General features: G+C 38.1%; 4 protein-coding genes across 5 annotated transcripts; 3 read left to right on the top strand and 1 right to left on the bottom strand.

Moving 5' to 3' along the window:
- The first annotated feature begins 1,393 nt into the window (after positions 1-1,393).
- Positions 1,394-2,506, top strand: LOC109168886. The gene has a single exon (XM_019317742.1). The coding sequence runs from the start codon at positions 1,394-1,396 to the stop codon at positions 2,504-2,506; it is 1,113 nt and encodes a 370-aa protein (XP_019173287.1).
- A 4,171-nt stretch (positions 2,507-6,677) lies between these two features.
- On the top strand, positions 6,678-10,947 carry LOC109168932 (heptahelical transmembrane protein 4-like). Of its 2 annotated transcripts, XM_019317796.1 has the most exons (6): positions 6,678-6,762; positions 6,797-6,814; positions 7,050-7,086; positions 7,223-7,492; positions 9,141-9,426; positions 9,971-10,947. In XM_019317796.1, the coding sequence occupies exons 1-6, from the start codon at positions 6,699-6,701 to the stop codon at positions 10,622-10,624; spliced, it is 1,329 nt and encodes a 442-aa protein (XP_019173341.1). In that variant the 5' UTR covers positions 6,678-6,698; the 3' UTR covers positions 10,625-10,947. The 2 variants fall into 2 exon arrangements, with proteins under 2 accessions (XP_019173341.1, XP_019173342.1); XM_019317797.1 differs by lacking the exon at positions 6,797-6,814 and having other exon boundaries at positions 6,691-6,758.
- Positions 10,948-12,590: 1,643 nt separating this feature from the next.
- LOC109168931 (glycosyltransferase 6-like) lies at positions 12,591-14,541 on the top strand. The gene has a single exon (XM_019317795.1). It carries the CDS (start codon positions 12,961-12,963, stop codon positions 14,311-14,313), a length of 1,353 nt encoding a protein of 450 aa, XP_019173340.1. The 5' UTR covers positions 12,591-12,960; the 3' UTR covers positions 14,314-14,541.
- Positions 14,542-14,985: 444 nt separating this feature from the next.
- Positions 14,986-17,447, bottom strand: LOC109168930 (ruvB-like 2). Its single transcript, XM_019317794.1, has 2 exons — positions 16,605-17,447; positions 14,986-15,734 (listed from the first exon to the last, which is right to left on the bottom strand). The coding sequence occupies exons 1-2, from the start codon at positions 17,351-17,353 to the stop codon at positions 15,080-15,082; spliced, it is 1,404 nt and encodes a 467-aa protein (XP_019173339.1). The 5' UTR covers positions 17,354-17,447; the 3' UTR covers positions 14,986-15,079.
- Between the last annotated feature and the right edge of the window lie 5,186 nt (positions 17,448-22,633).

Here is a 22,633-nt window from a genome sequence, read left to right as displayed (position 1 = left end):
GCCTAAAAACGACGTCGTTTGGACTTGTGTTCACCATTCACGGTGAACACGTTTTCAAGGCATAATTTGCGGGTTAAATCAATACATATTATTGTGATTATAGAAGCATAGCTTATAAAATAGTTTCATCTATATTTTGAAATAAGAATTTAAATTTTTGAAAATAATAATACTGGGGTGCCTAATGTCATAAAAATAATTTTGAGGTAAAGTAATTTGTATTAAAGGGTAAAAAGGGTATTTATACTAAAATAAATCTGTTTGAAAGAATGGAGTATTACCGGTTCTGTCAGGAGCTATCGTTAACCTGTTGAGAGAAAAGATTTATGGCCATGAGCTCTCAACTCCGGTCCATACGATCTTCCTTTCGTCGGAGAATTTCCTTCAAACAATTTCTGACAAAAACGTTCTACATTTCCCAAAACTCCACACAAGACCAGTGACGGATCTAGCATGGGGGCAGCTGCCCCCACTCATCCCCCCCACCCCACCCCACCCCACCCCACCCCATATATAATAACCCTTATATATATATATATATATATATATATATTAATTACAGGTTTTAGTATAAGTATAAAAAAAAATAGATAAAGGTTAAGATAGTTATATTAGGTGACAACAAGATTTTATTATAGCTGTTCTTTTCAACACACAATTTCTTAATGATTTATAAATATTAATTAATGGTGAGATTCACACACACACACACACACACACACACACACACACACACACACACACACACACACACACACACACACACACACACACACACATATATATATATATATATATATATATATATATAATAATGTGTTTTCTATTCCAATTATTTTATCAAATTAATTATGTTTCATATTTTGTTGTGAATATTTTAATAAAGTTTTGATGTGTTTTATTTTTCGCACATATCCAACAATATTTATGGCTTAAGTGTTTCATTTTTTTTCTTAAACTATCTCTTTTGTATGTTTCGCCTCCACTGAAAAAAGTTTATGGATCAACCCCTGCACAAGACGCAAAAAGTGGCCATCTTTCATACTTAAAATCAATTTTACCTCACCTTTCAGAGTCTTAATCTTCATTTGTTGTTGTAGAGGACGAGTGATGTATATGTTGACACGAACACATATGAAAGCTTTCCAAGTACCATTAAACTACTGGTCTTTATCAACCTTTTTGAATTCACCGATTAATGCTCCTATTATTGAGGGAAGAAGAGTAGAAGGTCTTTCTTGTAATTTTCCTTTCTCTTTCTGTTATAACTGCCACTAATATATAAGGTGGCAGTTTCTTCTTCTTTTGTATCGATTCATACATTCATGTACCAAAACCAGTGAGATGAAAGTTTACCTCCCATTTTCTCTTTGAGTAAAGACTCTTTTCCGTTATGGTATCAGAGCCGCCGAGACGATTCTCATACGCAGCCGCCGTCTCCGGCGAAGGAAGCCATGAGAGGAACACAGCGTCACCTCTCATCCGATCACCAGCTCGCAACGCTACATCAGCTCCGCAGAGGAACTCTAATCTACAGACGCAGAGAAACTACGGCACAGAGGATATGGAGAATCCGCTGTTTCTCAGCGTGAACGAGAACCCCTCTGCGATCCTCGTTAGTCCCCCATTAGTAGGCAGCTCCAACTACACTTCTTGGTGTATCTCGATGCGGATCGCCTTGGAAGTGAAGAACAAATGGTGGATCGTCAACGGCAGCGATTCAACTCCGAGCAGAGAAAGCATCCAGTATGCGGCTTGGAGACGCTGTAATCTTATAGTGTGCTCCTGGATCTTCAAGTCAATCCACACCTCCATAGCTCAAAGCGTTATGCATTTGGACAAAGCGCGAGATGTCTGGGAAGATCTGAGAAAGAGATTCGCACAATGCGATGCACAACGGATCTCAACCTTACAGAATGAGATCAACAATCTGAAACAAGGTAACCTATCTGTGAGCGATTACTATACTAAATGCAGGACCATGTGGGAGGAGATGAATATCTTGAGGCCTCTCCCAATATGCAAGTGCGATCCAAGATGCGATTGCGGTCTCGTTGATGAAATTAGAAGAGAACGGGACGTGGATCAGTTGATAAGATTCCTCCAAGGATTGAAAGATGACTTCAATAGCTTGAAGTCTAATGTTCTTGTCCTCGATCCATTGCCGGAAGTATACAAAGTTTATGTGATGGCAGAGAAGGTGGAACGACAGATTGGCATGACTAACATGAACATGAGCAGTTTGGAAGTTGGCCAAGCTAATGCTGTCCAGATGAATAACATACCAGCAGAGGAGATTGTGGCTACTGTCAACAACTATAATGGCAAACGATACACAAATAATGGAGGTAACAAACCAAAATGTGTTTTCTGTGGAATGATGGGGCACACCATTGACAAATGCTACAAAAAGCATGGCTATCCCCCCGGTTGGGTGCCAGGCTTCAAATCCAAAATGAAACAACAAACTGCTGCACCAGTGATGACTGATTGGGCTTCATGTTGAAAATGTTCCTGCTGAAAATGTTCCCAAGCTGAAAGCGTTCTCCGACTCAGATTGGGCTTCATGTGCCGATACCCGCAAGTCAGTCACTGGCTTTTGTATTTTTCTGGGAAACTCTCTGATTTCATGGCGTTCGAAGAAACAAGCCACCGTATCAAAATCATCGTCCGAGGCAGAGTAGGCCCTTGCCACCACTGCTTGTGAACTACAATGGCTCACCTCCCTACTCAAAGATTTTGGCATAGCCACGACTGATCCCGCTACCGTTTATTGCGACAACAAATCTGCAATCGCCATTGCCGAAAACTACGTGTTCCACGAGAGAACCAAACACATAGACATCGACTGTCACATTATACATGAGAGAGTTGCTCAAGGGTTGGTTAAACTGCTATCTGTTTCAACCATCAACCAAACTGCTGACGGTTTTACTAAGCCCCTGCCTACCTCCCAGTTTGAATCTTTTGTGTCGAAGCTGGGTGTACAAGACCTACACACTCCAGCTTCCGGGGGGGTATTGAGGGAAGAAGAGTAGAAGGTCTTTCTTGTAATTTTCCTTTCTCTTTCTGTTATAACTGCCACTAATATATAAGGTGGCAGTTTCTTCTTCTTTTGTATCGATTCATACATTCATGTACCAAAACCAGTGAGATGAAAGTTTACCGCCCATTTTCTCTTTGAGTAAAGACTCTTTTCCGTTACCTATTGCATGCAAAAGCTTCATGTTTTGTAAGTTTAGTGGTATGTTATAAGCTTGAACCCAGAAGTTTTATCGATCCATTTTGACTTCAAAAGGGAATTCATTTTTTCCAAAGATGTTCAAGACGACCAGACTTTGTTTGCACCACATTTAAATTTGACCAAACTCGAACTAAGTATTGATCAAATTGTTTAGGAGTATTTCACAAAGCGGTTTGATTCATTCACATTTATAGTTAGAAGAAAAAAAGAGCCTTATTTTTAATTATGTTAGATAATCTCATTTATTTATCAACTAAAAGTTTAAATCAAGAATTGAATTACACATTTATTATTTATATATATTATATGCTAAATGCCTTTAGTTTTGGTACATTTGGATAAAACTCGGATCAAATTGACTCCATTAGTTTGTAAAACCTAATAGTTCATCCATCATGGTATGAATTAGAATTTATTTGTTGCTACACGAGTAGTTCAATTGGTTTTCGATTGAAATATTACACTCAATGACGCATGATTGAATCTTAACAGCTACAGCGTTGGAATTTCATCATCTTGTAGGACTTGTAGGGGTGGATCATTGTAGATACTAGACACTAGTATTCACATATAAAAGATATTTGAGTCACCGTAATTTTAACTTTTTCAAAATCTTTGTATGACCAAGGTGTGACCCGGGGCAAGGAATTATACCTTTGCACCTGAGGAATTAGTAAACTGGGTGATGCTTTTATGAGTGCTCCTAATTTATTAGCATATGCCAACATGCCTAATTAGGTGAAAAAAAAAAAAAAAAAAAAAAAAGGCAAATACTTTGCGGTTTAATGGTATCATTGTTATTTTCATAAGGAAGGTCTTTAAGTCCCATCTCAATCAAGAGCCTTCATAATTTATTGAACAGATACTATAAATAAGTTAGAGTGTATTCAAAAGAAAAAAAATCACAACAATTTTGTGATTTGTCGGTGTCAAGCTAAACATGAGCAAAGCGTTTGACTGAGTAAACTGGGATTTCTTATTTGCTGTGATTTCTAAGCCGGGATTCTCCAACTATTTTGTCAATCTGATCCGGGAACTTGTCTCTACTGTTAATTACACCATCCTTTTAGAAGGAAGAGCAATTGGCACTGTTTTACCTAAAAGGGGCCTTAGACAAGGTGACCCTTTGTCCCATTACCTCTTCATACTTATTCTAGAAACCTTTCACTTATGCTCCAAAACCTCCAAAACCAAGGAGCCATCCATGGCATATCCATTGCTAGAGGTACCCCCATTATCAATAATCTTTTTTTCGCAGATGATTGCTACATCTTCTGTAGAGCCACCCCCTCTAAAGCTTCTACTCTAAAAAAATACTATTGAATCATTTGCCAATGCCTCAGGTCAAATTGTGAACTACACAAAATCTACCCTAACCTTCAGCAAAAACACCAATGTGTCCTCAAAGAATGATGTTTGCACTATTTTGGCCATGAGAGAGGGAACCCTTAATGGGAACTACCTTGGTCTTCCTTCCTTGATTAGCAGAAACAAACAGGAAATCCTTGGTTTTATCAAAGACAAGGTTGTGGGAAGAATCAAGAGTTGGACGCATAAATTCCTATCTAGAGCGGGGAGAGAGATCTTACTGAATAATGTAATTCAGGCCATTCCCACATTTGCAATGAGTGTTTTCCTTATTCGAATTGAAATGGGAAATGAAATTGAGAGAATTATGAATAGCTTTTGGTGGGGATGCGAGGGTGAAAGACATAAAGGCATTAGATGGAAGAGTTGGGAAAGACTAAGTATTCCTAAGCAATGGGGAGGCATGGGTTTTCAGACGCATAAGAGAGTTTAATATTGCCATGCTAGGCAAACAAGCTTGGCGCTTAATTGACCACCCTGACTCCTTACTATCCAGAACATACAATGCAAAGTATTATCCGAATGGAACTTTCTTGGATGCTTACCTGGGCAGTAATCCTTCCTTTATTTGGAGGAGCATTCTCGAAGCGCAATCTATTGTTAAAAGAGGTTGTCGCTGGAGAGTAGGTGATGGTGAATCTATAAGAATATGGAATGTCCCCTGGCTACCAAACAAGAACCAACCATTAATTCAGTCCCCTGCACCCACCCATCTTGAAAATATTAAAGTTGCTTCCCTCATCCAAACTGGAAATTCATGTTGGAATGATACTCTTATAAATTCACTCTTCAACCAACATGAAGTGAACCTCATAAAGAGCATCCCTTTTACTGACACCAAGCTAAATGATAAAATTATATGGATTGAGGATGAAAAAGGAAGCTACACTGTGCGCAACTGTTATAATGCACTTGCAGGTGATCTTGGATCTGTCCAAGTCCCTGTTTGGACCAGATTTTGGAAACTTAACTTCCTCCTAAGCTGAAAACTTTTTTTTGGCAACTTTGTTCGTCCTCTCTTCCAACTTGTGATCGATTGAGATCTAAACATGTTAATGTTCCCGTAATATGCCAACTATGTAACCATGATGAGGAGCTAGCTTAGTCCTACTTTCACCTCTTTATCATGTGTTATTTTGCTAGAAGTTGTTGGGATTCTCTTGGCTATGTGGATTACCTGTCCAGTATATCATTTCATAACTGGTTGGATACCATTTTCTCTACTAAATTCAATAGTGATATCTGTGTTATTATCTCTATATGTTGGAAAATCTGGGAAGCAAGAAACGAAAAATATGGAATCATATTATTCTATCTGCTGCCTATATCTGCCAGTCTGCTAAGAATTTCTTATGTGAATGGTCTGCGGCTAACACTTTTCTTGATAATGCCAGGATCTCAGGTTATACTGTCTGGTCTAGACCTCCTGTAGGAACTCTTAAACTTAATGTGGATGCTGTTCTGGACCTTAATAGTAACAAAATGGGTTTTGGTTTCATACTTCGCGACTCTGCTGGGCAATTCATTGCAGGCCAGACGTCTACCCTGGTTCAATGTCTATAAACCTCATGAGGCGGAAGCTATTGGCGTGACTCGTGAGAGAAGCATTGAAATGGATTAAGGATTTGCATGTTGACAACGTCCAAGTGGAGAGTGATTGCCTCCAAGTCATTAATGGCATCCTTCATGTTCATGATCCCATTTCTTCTTTTGATCTTTTACTTTATGATATTAGGAAAATAGCTACAGATTTTACAAACTTGAACTTTTTGTTTGCTAAATGGTCCACGAACGGAAACTGTCCATTTATTAGCTAGGGAAGCTTTGTTTAAGTCTGACTGTATGAATTGTTGTTTGATCCCTTTTCCTTTCATTGCTTGCGTTTTGAACTTAGATCTTATTTAATGATATTCCTCGTTTACTTTTAAAAAAAATAATTAATTATTATTTATCAAGTCAATAAAATATATAATTTATTTCAAAAGAAATGATCCATAAATAAAGCATAACTTTTTTATTACAAATTTAATTCTTAATATTCTATCAGTCCAACTTATATATCCATCTTCACCCAAACATAAAATAAATGAAAATTAGATGGAGTATTAAATATCTTCATCGGTGGCAATTCATTTATGAATTATCGGTGGGTTTATGAATTGAATTTTTATTTTTTTTGGTAGGTTTATGAATTGAATTCTGGTAAGTCAACATTGTAGCGTTGTCTCTAAAATGATTTTCTATGTCTTCTCCTGTAATTCTGTAAATTCAGGAATCGTGTCAATCCCATAACCCTCAATTAGAAATTTAGAAGCAATAAATCGGTTTGTAAGATCATACAATCTCTATGACTAAATGAGGGATGATTGATTAGATCTTTTGTCATTGTTTTCCCCGTCTTTCTTGGCTCATTTCCTCCATTTCCTTGCGCTCGCAGACTCCCGCACGTCATTCCATTCTCTCTTGTTTTCCAGGTGCATATGTTTTATCAACCAATTTTTGCGTGAATTTCCGTCTTCGTATCGAATTTGAATTCCTGATCGGCTTATTTAATTTGCTTGTATGTGAATTTTATTTGTATTTTGTTTTTTTTTTTTTTTTTTTTGGCAGTGGAGATAGGATGGAGAAGGATCAAGGGAATATTGAGGTGATGGGCGGCGATTGTAGGTCAAATGACGGCAAATACGGGCGTGATTCGCGGGGAGGAAAAGGGAAGAGGTTGTGGAAGAAGGTGAAGTATCAGTTGGTGGAGTATCATTCGTTGCCTGGATATTTGAAGGACAACGAGTTTATTCTTGGCCATTACCGCTCCGAGTGGCCCTTGAAGCAGGCCTTGCTCAGCGTCTTCACCATTCACAATGAGACCCTCAATGTTTGGACGTAAGAATTCATTTCCCTTTCCCCTTTCTGTCTTCAGTTTTAATGTGAATCTCAGACTTGTAGTGTTAAATTTGTGGTTGATGGTTCGGAGCTACGAAGTTTCTGTTGTTTGGTGGGGAGTTTCATGTTGTGGACATTTTGAATGAGTATTCAGAAGTTATGATCTGTTACAACTCATATTTGCACCACATAAGAAAACCCAATCTGACAAGGAAAGCATTTGTTATATCGAGTGTTCATCAATAAGGATAAGATAGGTGCTATTTGGTTCTGCTGCACCTTATCAGTGAATTGGTGAAGTTGTGAAGTTTCCAGATGAGATTGTGGTTAAGTTTAAAAGAACCGTTAAGTCTTTAGTTTCCTGAAGATGTAATGTTTTCGGTAAGTTGCTGTGCATACACAACTTTCAAAATGTAGTGCCTCGTGCATTTCATACAACTGCTCCCATGATCTCTGGATTTTGGCATGAATTGCATGATGCTTTCCTACCTAGTTTTGGGAACTAAAACCGTGCTTTGATTGCTTTGATTTGAATAAGGGATTGTTACACTGTTTGGATCTTGATTGTTGAAAATTGTACTGCTAAATATTGAACATTGTTTAGCTGGAAAAATCTTCTCACATCCAGTGCCAACTAATTCTCATTTGATCTGCTGTTACACTTAGCTGCCTGCTTAAACATACTCTATTAAGGAGTATATTACATTTCTTTTAAACCTTACCACTGTGTATTAGAAGCCAACCATCTGTGTTCCATATTTTTAGTTTTGGTATTGATATAAAGTCATGGCTGTTTACAAGTTAACCTCTTATACCTTGTGCCATCAGCTGCACATGCATGACAAAATCATTATCTGGAGACATTTTCTTTCTGCAAATTCTGCTTGGTTATGATGAGTATTTTTATAATCTGCCAATCAAAATCAAACTTTGGTTCAGAATGATACCTATCATAAGTAGCTTCAATTGGATTAACCTCTTACTTGGTTTTTTCACGGAAAAGCTCTTTGTTGCATACATTGTTTTTAACATTTACCTTACTGCTATGCTTTTATTTGGGTGACGAGGGAAACCTGCAGCCACTACCCGAGGGTGTGCACTGGGTAAACCCCGCCTTGTGACCCTAGCCGACAAAGGACCGCAAGGAGGTAATCCAGCCTAGGTTGCCCATAGCTGACCGGCTCAAACCAAGGAGGCTGAGATTCGAACTCGTGACTTTGTGGTTACAAGTTTGTATCATTAGCCAACTTGGCTGGGGTTACCCCACCTTAATGCTATGCTTGAATGGGTAGAAAGTGGGGAAAGTAAATGGGAGAGAAAATATGAGGGAAAAGAAAACAGAGAAGAAAATTTGTGTTTGGCTGAGGATTAAAAAAATGAGAAGAAAGAGAAGTGGAGTTTTTTCTCCTCTATTTTCTTTCTCATCAAAACAAAAGAAGCTAAAATTTTATTCCCATTTTCTTTTCTCCCATCCATACATATGATTAATCTTTTGTTGATTGCTGATATTGGTTTGCTGCTGTAACTGAAATGAGTGATAACATCATTCTTTTTACCCTTATTTGCTGTCTTGGTTTGTAAATATCTAGATGCTCCATTACTAACACAGTATTTTGGAGTCCAAACATGATTTTTTGGCTTTTTGCAGGCATTTGGTGGGGTTCTTTCTCTTCCTTTCATTGACTATATATACTGCAATGAAGATTCCAGATGTTGTAGACTTTCCAACTTTACAAAATCTTCCTGATGTGCTTAGAAAAGCTGATCTGCACGCTTGTCTACCATCCCTGCTGCACATTCCTGATCTGCACAGGCTTCGGGAAGAACTGAAGACTGCATTTCCATCACTTTCTAATTGGCATATTGTACAACTTCTCACTAACTGCCTACCCGAGTGTTTTTCTAACAGCAACCATACCAATGTTTGTGTTCTGGTAATCCTCACTCATTTCTCGAGTGCCTCTAACTAATTTATTAAAAGCTCACAGTATTTGATAGAACTTATGCATATATTCCTTCTTCATTTCATCTCCAGTAAATGAATATTTTTGTATATGGCTAATGTTACCCTTGTATGCCATGCTACATAGTAATTGTGTTATTTTGCACCCAAACACTGTTTTGCTCCGTTTAGGGTATGCATAATTATTCTCTAGGCAGCTCTCTGCTAGCCTGCTAGATGGGCTAAATAGGCTATAAAGAAGAGTTCCAACTTCCAACCTGGGAGCACTTGTATAATAGAAGAATTTAATATGGCAAAACATAGTTTACGTTCTGTGGGAATAGTTAATTCTTTATTTTTCTTCATTTGATCTATCCTGTGAGTTTTCCTTTCCCCTTTCTTATTGATTAGTTTTGTAAATGGAAATGCTTTCATATAACACAAATCATTTATGTACACTCCCGAGGACTTAAGATCCATTTGACCTCTCTAGTTGTGGTGGCTGATATTTCTTTTATTAACTTGATTGAATGCAGAGTAGCATGAAGGAAGATCTGGTGAACATAATAGCGCCATTGACGACCAGACCAATCACACGGTGGCCATTCTTTGCATTCTTGGGCGGGGCAATGTTTTGCTTGCTAGCGAGCAGCACATGCCACTTACTATCCTGCCATTCAGAACGCCTATCGTACATAATGCTAAGGCTCGACTATGCTGGCATTGCTGCTCTGATATCAACTTCGTTTTACCCTCCTGTCTACTATTCCTTCATGTGCTACCCCTTCTTCTGCAACCTCTATCTGGGATTCATCACCCTCCTAGGAATCGGCACAATCCTGGTTTCCCTTCTCCCAGTCTTCCAGAACCCAGAATACCGCACCTTCCGTGCTGCATTGTTCTTCACCATGGGCGTATCAGGCGTAGCGCCAATCTTACACAAGCTCATTTTATACTGGAACCAGCCCGAGGCACTTCACACAACAGGATACGAAGTCCTGATGGGAGTATTTTACGGGATAGGAGCCTTGGTCTATGCCTTGCGCATCCCAGAGCGATGGATGCCCGGGAAGTTTGACATCGCCGGGCACAGCCACCAGCTCTTCCACGTACTGGTGGTGGCAGGGGCTTACACCCATTACCGTGCAGGGTTAGTTTACCTCAAATGGCGAGACATGCAAGGATGCTGATGTTAACTGGGAAAGAAAAGGTTAGAAATGGCCATGATTTCTTTATCTAAATGCTGTAAGGATGACTGTATATGGTCCCATTCCTATTGAATAATTTGAGTTAGATGATGATGGTGGGTGTAAGGTGTAAAGACTTACCGTGTCTCACTGTCTTGATAGGCGTTGTAAAGTAAAACATTGTGCATTTTCTTTTAGACCTTCATTAGGCAAATAAAACAGGAAATGCAAGTATTTTAATAGGTACTTCTATTTATAAGGCATTGCCTAAAATGTGTAAAAATGAATACTTCAATAATAATAAATCGTTAATATTTCAGTTATAATGATATTTTTGTTTTATTTTTAAATATTAGTTTTGATTAAAATGCTAAAATGTAAACAATCGGTCCCGTGTAAGATAGTGTAATAGACTAATAGCATTATCATTGGTTCATTTTTTTGGACTTCTTCGCAGGTTTTAAAAACATTGGTGTGCATTGCATATTTGCATGCACCAGCAATATCTATTGAGCATTGGGAGCGAGTTGACAATCACCCTACTTTTTTCTTCTTCTTCTTCCTCCTTTTTAGTTTTTTTTTTTTTTTTTTAATTATGTTTTTGTTAATAATTTCTACTTTCTAGTGAAAATTAATTGTACACACGTCTTTGTGAAACATTGAATACTACGAGACTTAATAGATTCATGTGCTATGTTTATTTGGGTTCTCATCTTAGCCCACATGGTTGGCCTAGAAGTGCCCAGTAGGAAGATTATTAGTTCATCATACAAAGTAGTAGAGTGTAGATTTGTACCATCAAAATGATCATATTTTAAATAAATAGGGAAAATATTCAAATAGGCCCCTAAACTTTACTCGAAAAGTCAATTAGACTTCTAAACTTTTGAAAGTTATAATTAAATCATAAACATGCCATTTTAATGCATGGAAGTCAAAAAATCAATTCATCATGACCTATAATAGTAGATCATTTGGGTTCTAGTGACCCTCTGACCAACTCCGGCGACTTTAGAACCAACTCCAACGACAACTGATCAAATTCCAACGAACCAGCGAGAAAGCGACCAAATCTACTCTGGAACCCTCTCCGGCAGAGCAGGAGGCGACCATTTTATGATCGCTTTCTCTAGCAAACCAGAAGGTGACCATATATGGTTGCCACCAGGAGAAGGCAACCATTTTGGTCACCTTCTTCTCTGAGAGAAGGCAACCATATGGCCGCTTTCTCTAGTAGAGTAGACGGTGATAATTTGGTCGCTTTCTGGTCTGACGGAGTTTGGTTGCCTTCTCGCAGGTTCGTCGAAGTTGGTCGGAAAGTTGCTGGACTTGGTTCGAGGGTCGCTGAAACCCTAGTGACTTGGTATTACAAGTCATTAACCGGTTTCTGGACTTCAATGCACCAAAATTATAAATTTATGAGTTTAATTGCAACTTTTGAAAATTTAGGAGTTCAATTAACTTTTCGAATAAAGTTTAGGGGTCTATTTGATCATTTTCCCAAAAACTTTTTAAAAGTGTTGGCTAAGTGACTTTTTGTATCAAGAGAAAAATAAATATTACAGTATTTGACATCATATCATTCAAATAACATACATGATTGTACCTAATAAAAAAATATATTGTCTCCAGATTCATTCAAAATACTTTATTATCATATTTTTTTTTGGTAGAGACTTTATTATCATATTGAATGTGAAAGAAAAAAAAATATTTGAAGTAGTTATCTATAACTAAACATTAAAAAGAAAAAGTATTATAGTAAAAACTGAATGTTGCATTTTTATATTTAAGAATTGTGTATTAATTATTATGTATGATAGGAGCGACAATCTTATTATTTAGCTCTAATCCCGAACCCGAAGACAAGATACAGTGTTTCAAGAAGAGAATGTCAGAAATTAGAATCTTTACAAAGGAGCTGTGATACTAATTCTTTCATTATTTAATTTAATCATTTGTTTTTATGAGTGGAGCGGTATAAAGCCGACAGCTTATTGCCTAATCTCTCCAAAGTGACAGAGAGAAATCAACGGCGAAAAGTGTCGGTACGAGAACACGCGTCCCTCGCCGGAGATTTTGGGGCCCAACGCCACCGTACTTTAGGAAACCCCATTGATTAAGCCTCTGCTCACGTTAAAAGCCACGCCCTCTTCGACCTAAAAATAGCATCCCACCGCCGGTGATGGAAGGATAGTCGTCATTATCTTCAACACTTCTCTTCTCTCTGCCCCTTTTTGTCTTCTTTCTAGCTATCGGCCAAAATCGGTTTTAATATTTACAGCGGTGAGTGAGGGGGCGGTCATAATGACAGTTTCGTGTTTTGTTGGGAGGATATAATGTACTCGGAGCTTGGGAGGACGCAAATGGCTTCTTCGATGTCAAAGAGCAGGGGCAAAACGGCGGTTTTCTCCGATGCTTTTCTGTGCACCGGCGGGACTCTTGTGGCGTTTGTTTTGGTGTGGGGGGTTTGGGCTTTCGTTGCCCCAAATCCCAGTTTTAACGGGGGGTTTCCATCTCTCGCCGGGAAAATTTCCGGCGGCGGGGAGGAGTGCTCTTACAAGCAGGGTTTTAACCTAGGCGACGACCCGCCGGAGAAGAATTTCTACGACGACCCGGATTTGAGGTATACCATTGAGAAGCCGGTGAAGAATTGGGACGAGAAGAGGAAGGCGTGGCTAGAGCAACACCCGTCGTTCATCCCGGGGGCTGCGAACCGGGTTCTGGTGGTGACCGGTTCACAAGCGACGCAGTGTAAGAACCAGATCGGCGACCATTTGCTCCTCCGCCTCTTCAAGAACAAGGTGGACTACTGCCGCCTCCACGGCTACGATATCTTCTACAACACCGTGCTTCTGCAACCCAAGATGTTCTCTTACTGGGCCAAAGTCCCGACGGTCCGCGCCGCCATGCTGGCCCACCCGGAAGCCGAGTGGATCTGGTGGGTCGACTCCGACGCCGCCTTCACCGACATGGACTTCAAGCTCCCCCTCCACCGCTACAAAAACCACAACCTCGTCGTCCACGGCTGGCTCAACATGATCTTCGAGAAGAAGAGCTGGACCAGCGTTAACGCCGGCGTCTTTCTCATCCGGAATTGCCAGTGGGCCATGGATTTCATGGACGTGTGGGCCAGCATGGGCCCACAGTCCCCACAATACGATCACTGGGGAAACACTCTCCGGAGAACCTTCAAGGACAAGATATTCCCGGAATCGGACGACCAATCCGGCCTGATTTACCTAATCTTAAAGGAACAGGAAAAATGGGGAAACAAAATCTACGTGGAGAGCGATTACTACTTCGAGGGATACTGGGTGGAAATCGTGGGGAAACTGGATAACATCACCGACATGTATTTAGGGATCGAGAAGACGGCGGCGGGGGAGAAGCTGCGGCGGCGCCACGCCGAGAAGGTGAGTGAGAGCTACGCCGAGAAGTGGAAGGAGCACCTCAGAAACGCCGGGCAAGGGAGGAGTGGTTGGAGACGGCCGTTCATCACGCACTTCACCGGCTGCCAGCCCTGCAGCGGCGACCACAACGAGATGTACTCCGGCGAGACCTGCGCCGATGCCATGCACAAAGCTTTGAACTTCGCCGATAACCAGGTGCTTCGGAACTACGGGTTCATGCACAGGGATCTTCTGGACACCGCCTCCGTCGTCCCATTGCCGTATGATTTTCCCAATTAAACTTCTCCGATCCGGCAGGATTTGTACTTTGTTAGCATAAAACTAAGCATGATATGATGATTAATCAAATCAAATATTATATATGTAAGGAACATAGATGCTTGCTAGGGTATTTAATTTACTTCTTGCTGTTCTTCCTTAAATCTTAATCCCATTTTCTGTTCAATGAAAACTCCATTTCAGCACATGTTTCCCTGAGAATTTGGAAGTGAGAATCTGTTAATCCAATCATCCAGATGCAATTAAAAGACACAAATCAGAGGATTAGTTGTCGGGGGAGAGGGGACAGATGATTAGGAGAAGAAGCGAAGGCACCTAGGGTTTATGAACATGTGTATTCACAAAGTCGATTCTTGTTCACAACAATTGTTTCAAAAAAAAAAAAAAAACAATTATTGGTGGCATGATGTGTCAGTTGGCCAGAACTGTGACCACTATGGGACTACTGTCAGAGTGTCAGTGACCAGTAACATCGAGCTTAAATGGCAGAATTGATTCTTTCTTTTTTTGGGCCCAACTTGTAGTGCCCATTTGGGCTGGGCCCATTAACAAGTTACTCTTATTCATAAATTATCATATTGGTTCAAACTCTCAATTCACCCATAAAATAACGGAGGAGTTACATGTACAGACATATAACAAGTTACTCTTTCTTGCTTTGGTCAATAAGACTTAACTTAAATTAGAATATAAAACTTAAATTTAAAAATTATAAATAATGTTAAAGAAAAGTTAAATCGACCAATGAATAGGATATGATGATTTGTTATGAAACCATTGGGGTGGCTCCATCTACATCAAGCTCTGCAGAAGGAACATCATTGAACATGTACTGGCTTTGATACTCCATTAGGTATTGTGTTGATCTTTTCACGTCATAGAAGAGCTCATAAACTCGACTAACATCTTCAATGTCGACAACCTTTCCCTTCCGTTTCTGGCAAGCTAGAGCAGCAGCAGTGATGAGGTGGATGGCATACCTCAGAGAGGTGTCAACCCCAATCTTTGTCAACAGTAACTTTGCATCTTCAGACATTTCTACATCCTCTTCTTGGCATCTGATATCCAGAATCTTGTGAATCTCTTCTTCTGAGTAAGGTTGTGTGGAGATGATGAGCAGGCGATCCAGGAAATCAATGGGAATCCCGTGTGGGGATTTGTAGTGTGTGCCTCGGATTGCAGTAATGCCACGGTTGGTAGCAACAACCAATATAGGCGCCATTTCATTCTCCAGAGCTCGGTTAAGGAAGGAGAAGCATTCAATGTCTAACATATGCACTTCATCTATAAACAGAACGCCTGGCACAATCTCTGCCTTACCTTCCTCCCTCCACTCTGAAACCTTCGTATCAATCTGGTCCCTGACCTCAGTTCGAATTTCTCCAGTATCACCAGTGAAAAGAGCTAAAAACCCCTGAGTTCTGGAATTAAGAGAGAGAGAGAGAGAGCAATTAAATGACACTATTTGGGGGTATAGGGACAACACATTCAGTATCAAAACAACTACTCTAAAGCTTGGTTGTCATTATGCAAAAGCAGGTGAATCATCCATTCATCCTAGAGACGTTCGTTACAAATTCTATATGGATGATTGTATGAACACAATAAAGCTATAGAATGGTACTCTTGAAATAGAATGAGCACAGCCATAAAAGTCCTTGAGCGCAATGGATTGGCAAGAGACCAAATTCATATATCCTAGATTCCTAGTAGAACCAGAAGCATCATTAAGGGATGCCCGTTGCCCATAGTTGACCGGCTCAAACCAAGAAGTCCAATAAGCCGTTCTTTCTTAGAGCCGAATTTGTAATCTTGTGATTACCAAGTTTAACCAACTTGGCTGGGTTACCCCGTTTAGCCATGAATTTTGCACTGAGAACATGATGATCAACAACTTAGGATATAAATACCAAGTCTATTCTTCTAAATTGTTTATATATATATATATACGAGACAAAAACAAAAAACCTTATGGAAGACAAAATTCAGAGGAAAAAAAAAACATATTTTAGTAACAAAGAATCTGAAAGAGTAGCATGAAGTCACATATATCCATAAATCAGCTAAAAGAGTACCAAAAGCAAGCCAATTCAGTTTATAACAATCTTCATGTATACATTCAAGCCAAGAAGAGAGTTCTCAGTTATCAACTTAAAAGGCAAAACAAGCATGATGACCAAGTTTTGAAAGCATGGAGAGATGATCGGAAAATCAAGAATAGGTTTCATCAACTAATAGAAAAAACTGAAAGGAAGTATATTCATAAAGTTGAAAGGCAGAGAAATATTAACCTGCTATTGATAACATCAATTTCATGGAGTGTAACACAATGCACCACCTCCTTTCTCTTCTGCAGCTCCCCATCAGGGCATTGCACGAACTTGTTCTGTGGTCCCATGGCGTCATAGTCTCTAGACCTGGAAAATGACCTCCCCAGCTTCGTTATCTTCCCGGTGGCCTTGTCAATGGCGATAACATCCCCGCTCTGCACTTTCCCCTTACTCAAAGCCTCAATCATCTTCGTCCCCAGATCATACACTGTCTCCATATCCGTTGTCTTCAGAGTCATCTTCCCTGTCTTCGACGCTGCTCCCGCCACCGCCGGGCGGTCAATTTGGATTTCCACAACCTCACCTTCAATAACCTCGGCCTCCTCTTTGATTCTAACTCCAATTGCTTTCCGAAATGCTTGCATTAGGGCTTCGGTCTTCGACATTTCGAGCGAGAAAAGTTCGCTCCCTGCGAGGCTCGCGAACGGCGTTTCCTGGCCCAGGGACTTGGCCATGCCCATAGCAATGGCAGTCTTGCCTGTTCCCGGTTGGCCGGCGAGTAACACGGCCCGACCCGCAATTTTCCCTTCTCGGATCATCTTAACAATGACGCCGGCAGCTTTACGGGCCGACGTCTGGCCTACCATTCCCTCCGAAGCGGCTCGAGGTTCCAGTGCAGAATCGAGGCCTAAACCTCGAATATGCGAGTGAGCGCCAATGCGCTCTATTCGGGTTAGGTCCCGCGTCTCGGAGATTTTCAGCTCCGCCATGGCTGAGAAGGTGACAAGGGTTTAGGGTTTAATTTCAATGGCGATAACGCAAGTACGCAACAAGAAGGAGAAGCTGACTTTCAGACCAGTGTAAAGAACGGCAAATTATGCTCTGGACCCGTGTCCACATTGAATTGTGGACACGGGCCCAAAACGACGCCGTTTTTTAAAAAAAACGCGTCATTTAGTTAAAAAAAAAAATTCGCGCGTGTTTTGCCGTTAACGGCGTTAACGGCGTTATTTTTTTTTTTGATTATGAATGTACAGTTATGCCGTTATGAATGTACAGTTATACCGTTATGAATGTACAGTTATGCAATTATGAAATTATGAACACAGAGCTCTAACATTATGAACTTACAATTATGAACATATATAGTGATAAAATTATGACCATGGAGCTTTAAAATTGTGAATATAGAGCTTCGAAGATTATGAATGTACAGTTATAGAGTTATGAATCTACAGTTATGGAGTTATGAATCTACAGTTATGAGATTATGAATCTACAGTTATGGAATTATGAATGTACAGTTATTGATCGAATTATGAACAAAGAGTTCTAACATTATGAACTTACAATTATGAACATATAGTGATAAAATTATGAACATAGAGCTCTAAAATTGTGAACATAGAGCTTCGAAAATTATGAATGTACAATTATGGAGTTATGAATGTACAGTTATGACGTTATGAATGTACAGTTATAGAGTTATGAATGTACAGTTATAGAGTTATGAACGTACAGTTATGGAGTTATGAATGTATAGTTATTAACATATAGTAATAAAATTATGAACATATACTTCTATAACAAAGTGATCTGAAATTTTTTTAAAAAAAAAAAAAAAAAAAAAAAAAAAGGAGATAACAGTGCCTAACGGCACTGTTACCCGTGTCCAGCAAGCATGCTGGACACGGGTCCAAGGCATAACGATTGGTAAAGAACGTTTTGGGCCACTTCTATAGGGCCATATAACTACTCAGTGGACCGTATAATAAATTCAAACTCTACTTATCAAGAGCTAAAAAATGAAAAGATGTGAAACTGTTGAACTTCAACTTAGAGCATCCACACTAAAGGGAGAATGTGGAATTATTTTAGAAATAAATCACTCAAGTCAAAAATAATACTGATATAGGAATAAGTTATTTGAAAAAAAATCACTCTGCAAATGAAGGGTTAATGTCAGAATTAAAAAAAAAAAAAAAAAAAAAAAAAAAGTAAGGCTGTGCGCACAACCTGAGCAAAATCCGGGCACGTGCACTGCACGCGCCCAGTGGTGCGTCAGGCGTGCCTGACAGCATTAGTTTTTTAATTTTTTTTTTTTAAAATCAATTTGCTCTTACAACCTCAAACTGCTAGACATGATTATGTAGGAGTATTGAAACCTTGTCCAGGATGAAGGTGGAGGCATCCACTCTTCTAAAAAAAATTTAAACAAATATTTTTTCTTCTAATTATTTCAAAATAATAATTAAAATAAATTTTTATATATAATTTGACATTATGACATAATATTTAAAGGAAACTTGGGAGTAAATTGTAAAATAAGAAATGCTATTTGAGTATTTGCACAATTTTTGAGTTTTCTTTTTCTTTTTTTACAATTTTTTGAGTTTTTATGATCCAATTGCACACTTTTATTGTTCGACGATTGAATTACACAATGTGTAAAAATTCAATAACTTATTTGACCTTTTTTTCAAAAAAAAAATAAAAGAAAAATCGTCAAACAAAACTAAAAACACCACTTAAATAAAAGCAGAGGTATAATTAGACATATATGTACACTTGTGTTGCTGTGTGTGGATATAATTTGTAACCTTCAAATAAAAAAAAAAATTACGCTTTATCCACTCATCCATGTAATATAATATTACAAGCATTTGAGTGTAAAAATGTTGGTTAGGTATAAAGAATTTTAATTGGCGACCATCCTCAATACGCTCCGTGGGCGCATTAGTACACACGTCCACTTGATACTTAGCGCGCATCAACGGTTTTTTTTTTTTAAATTTCTTTGGTGAGTTCATCGTTCTGACCAAAAACAACTCTTCCTGCGACGTAATACTACACATACTCACATTTCTTACTCCATTTTTTTATTACCAACTACCGTGTCATATTTTAATTCATCTAAAAAATTGATGTGTCACAATTTTATTATTTTATTTTTCTTCTATAAATCAAATCATGACACATGACGAGAGTTTTATTTATAAAAATACATTTATCATTTTCCCCTCCTAAAATCTAGAATTGGGGATGCTGTAACAAAACGCACCACATTCAATAAAACGTGAAGTAAGTTTTATTCCATCTGAAAATTACTGCATTACTCTCTCTCTCTCTCTCTCTCTCTCACGCAGAAAGCGGTGCGTAGTAAATTTTTTGAGCGTTTGCCTATCCATTTTCGTGAACTTACTGCTACGAATTTTTTTTAAATAACAACTCCATAAAAAATTAAACTAAAAAAAAATAAAAACAGAATAAAATATAGCACAGATCAGGATTCAAGAATAGGAAAAACAGTAACGTGTCAGTGTTCTATTGGATGCAAGCAAACGCAAGGGGCCGGGGGAAATGAAATAATATTATATAAAAGTTTTTTTTTAACTCGTTTGTATCTAAGTTTTGATTAATTTTAAAATATAAATTACATTTTTAATTAATTTTTAAATGAAATTAAAAATTTTAAAGCTTGGGAGTGATGAGAATGCAAACGATGGTGGGGCCCAGTCTAGTCAAACGAGAAAACCAGATATGGCCGAATGACGGAATGAGTACAGTCAAGGCTCAACTGTCAAGGTCAAGCTCCTAGCTGGCATCTTTTAAGCTATACGCCTGACCTCATCATCGGTTCCGCCATAACTTTTTAGAAAAATATTATATCTATCCCCAATTTTTACTCTCACAGTTAAAATATTGATAATGACACTTTTACAGAAACTTACGTGAAGAAAATGACTTATCACAACCCGGCACATCAAAAAATAAATTTAAAGAAGTAAGATTTGAGAGTACATGTAATATAACTCAATTTTTTTATGCTAAGAGCAACCACATTTGTTGAGTTTTTGCACAAATTTTAAAGAAGTCATGTAGAAAAGAAACTAAAATGAGAGAGAAAAAGAAAATAAAAGAAAAAAGTTTCTAACAATTTTTTTTTTTAACATAAAAGCTCATGTTTCAGTCAAAGTGGTCGCCAGTTGACAACCACTTTGACGTGCCCCAACAGGCGTGAGGTGCGCTCCAAATGCGCGAAATATGCATTTTTTTCTTTTTCATGCAAAATTCATGAATTTGTAAGAGAAAAGTTTCTCCAAAAACCAGCTGTCCCATCAATTTTTTTATTGCCAAGCTAGTTTTTTCTCTTCAAAAAACCCAACAAAAACCACTAGTGTGGATGCTTTAAGAGCAATCTCATTTGGTGAGGCTTTATATAGTTTTTGTCATGCCACATGTGCAATGAAAGAGAGAATAGAGAGAAAACAAGAGGATAAAAAGAAAAATCTAACAGGGAATAATGTTGTTCTTCATTTAACCTTTGATTGAGACTCGCAAAGAACTCATTGTTGCACGAGGAAAAAAAAAAAAAAAAAAAACCTTTTCCCCATTTGTTTAAAAATCCACCTTTGATTTTTCTGGCGGACAAAAACGCCAAATAAATAACAAATGTGGTTGCTCTTAACAAATAGTCTGAGCATCCTCATTTGTATTAATTTTTGTGAGTTTTTGCATGCCAACTAGGAGAGGAGAGAGGAAAAAAGAGAAAAAGAAAAGATTAAAAAAAAAAAAAAAAAAAAAAAAAAACCAGTTCTGCCACAAAATTACATTATGGGTGCAGTTAGAGCATCCACAATAGTGGGGTTCTTTTGTAAATTTTGAGAAGTTTTTGTAAGTATGATTAGAAAAGAGAATATGGGAGAGGAGAGAAAAAATGAGAGAGAGAGAAAAAAAAAAAACAAAACTGATTTAAAATAATAATAATAATAATAATAAAATGTAAATGTCAGGAGCGTTGTGTCAGCGCGCCTGACGCTCCCGTGTGGCCAGTAGCTGTGCGCGAAACGCGCACAACTTCAAAGCTTAGGCAAATTTTCTATGACGCATGCACTGTTCCAAAATCCCTCGCATGCAGATGAACTCCTTTATTCTCTCACTTCCCTTCCCTCTCAATATGTTATTGTTCCAACCCCCCCCCCCCCCCCCCCCATGATTCACTGATAAGGATTCTTTTAGTGTGCGAAACTCGACTGATGCGCGTAATTTCTTTCATTTTTTGGGCCTACAAAAAAACTCCAATCTGCATGAATAAAGTTTCCCTAAAAATCCTACTTTCCATTAGTGTAAAAATCATCCCTAGATTTTTTTCTTCTGCAAAAATCTATTAAAATTCACAAATGTGGATGCTCTAACCAAATGCAAATTCAAAAAGTCACATTTGTGTGAGTGATTCGTGAGACGAATTGAATTTAATTATAGAAATCATAAGAGCATCCCCAATAAGGGGATTTTTGAAAGTTTTTGCAAGTGGTAATGCACATGTGGATGACACCCAATTGTTATAAGTTATGTGAGGCGGGGCTTGGGGGTAAGTTTCAGGAGAACAAAGCATACATACACACACACACGAAACTTTAATGATGTAAGAACAATTTTGTCCAATAAAAATACAATATTTATAAAGTAATGTACAACTTTAATATTATAGAAATACTGACAAAAATATTAATATGCAAAAGTATAATTAAAATATTGAGTTTTGTTATAACTAATCAAAAGAAGATTAATTAAACGAAAAAAAAAAAAGAAATAAATATATTAAACCTAGATTTGTTTAAAAAATGCAAAAAAAAAAAAAATTAAAGTTTCTTATTTGTAATCTATGCTTAACTTTGAATCCTATGTAAATAACCCGACTAATTAATTGACCAAAGTTAATGTTAAATTTTATATTGTATTTTGTTAATATACTCTAACATATTCATAATATATGTTTAACAATTATGCCAACTCCGATTGGGATGTGATTTGAACATAGACCTTTCTTGTGGAAACTAATGAGTAAATTAAGAATAATAAATAGTTAACGAAATATTTCGTTACTAAAGTTTACACTGACGGAATGCAGGGGTATTTAGAAAAAGTAAAATGATAGAATAGATGGTAAAGTATAAAAAATACAAAAAATACTAAAATCAAAATAATATTTACCATTAATTTCAACAAACAATTGTACCAACATTTGTTTGTTTAAGTTATAGGCCTAA

This window comes from Ipomoea nil, unplaced genomic scaffold, assembly GCF_001879475.1.
Source record: "Ipomoea nil cultivar Tokyo-kokei standard unplaced genomic scaffold, Asagao_1.1 scaffold3231, whole genome shotgun sequence".
Classification (NCBI taxonomy): Eukaryota; Viridiplantae; Streptophyta; class Magnoliopsida; order Solanales; family Convolvulaceae; genus Ipomoea; species Ipomoea nil.
This window is presented reverse-complemented; position numbering and strand designations above follow the sequence as displayed.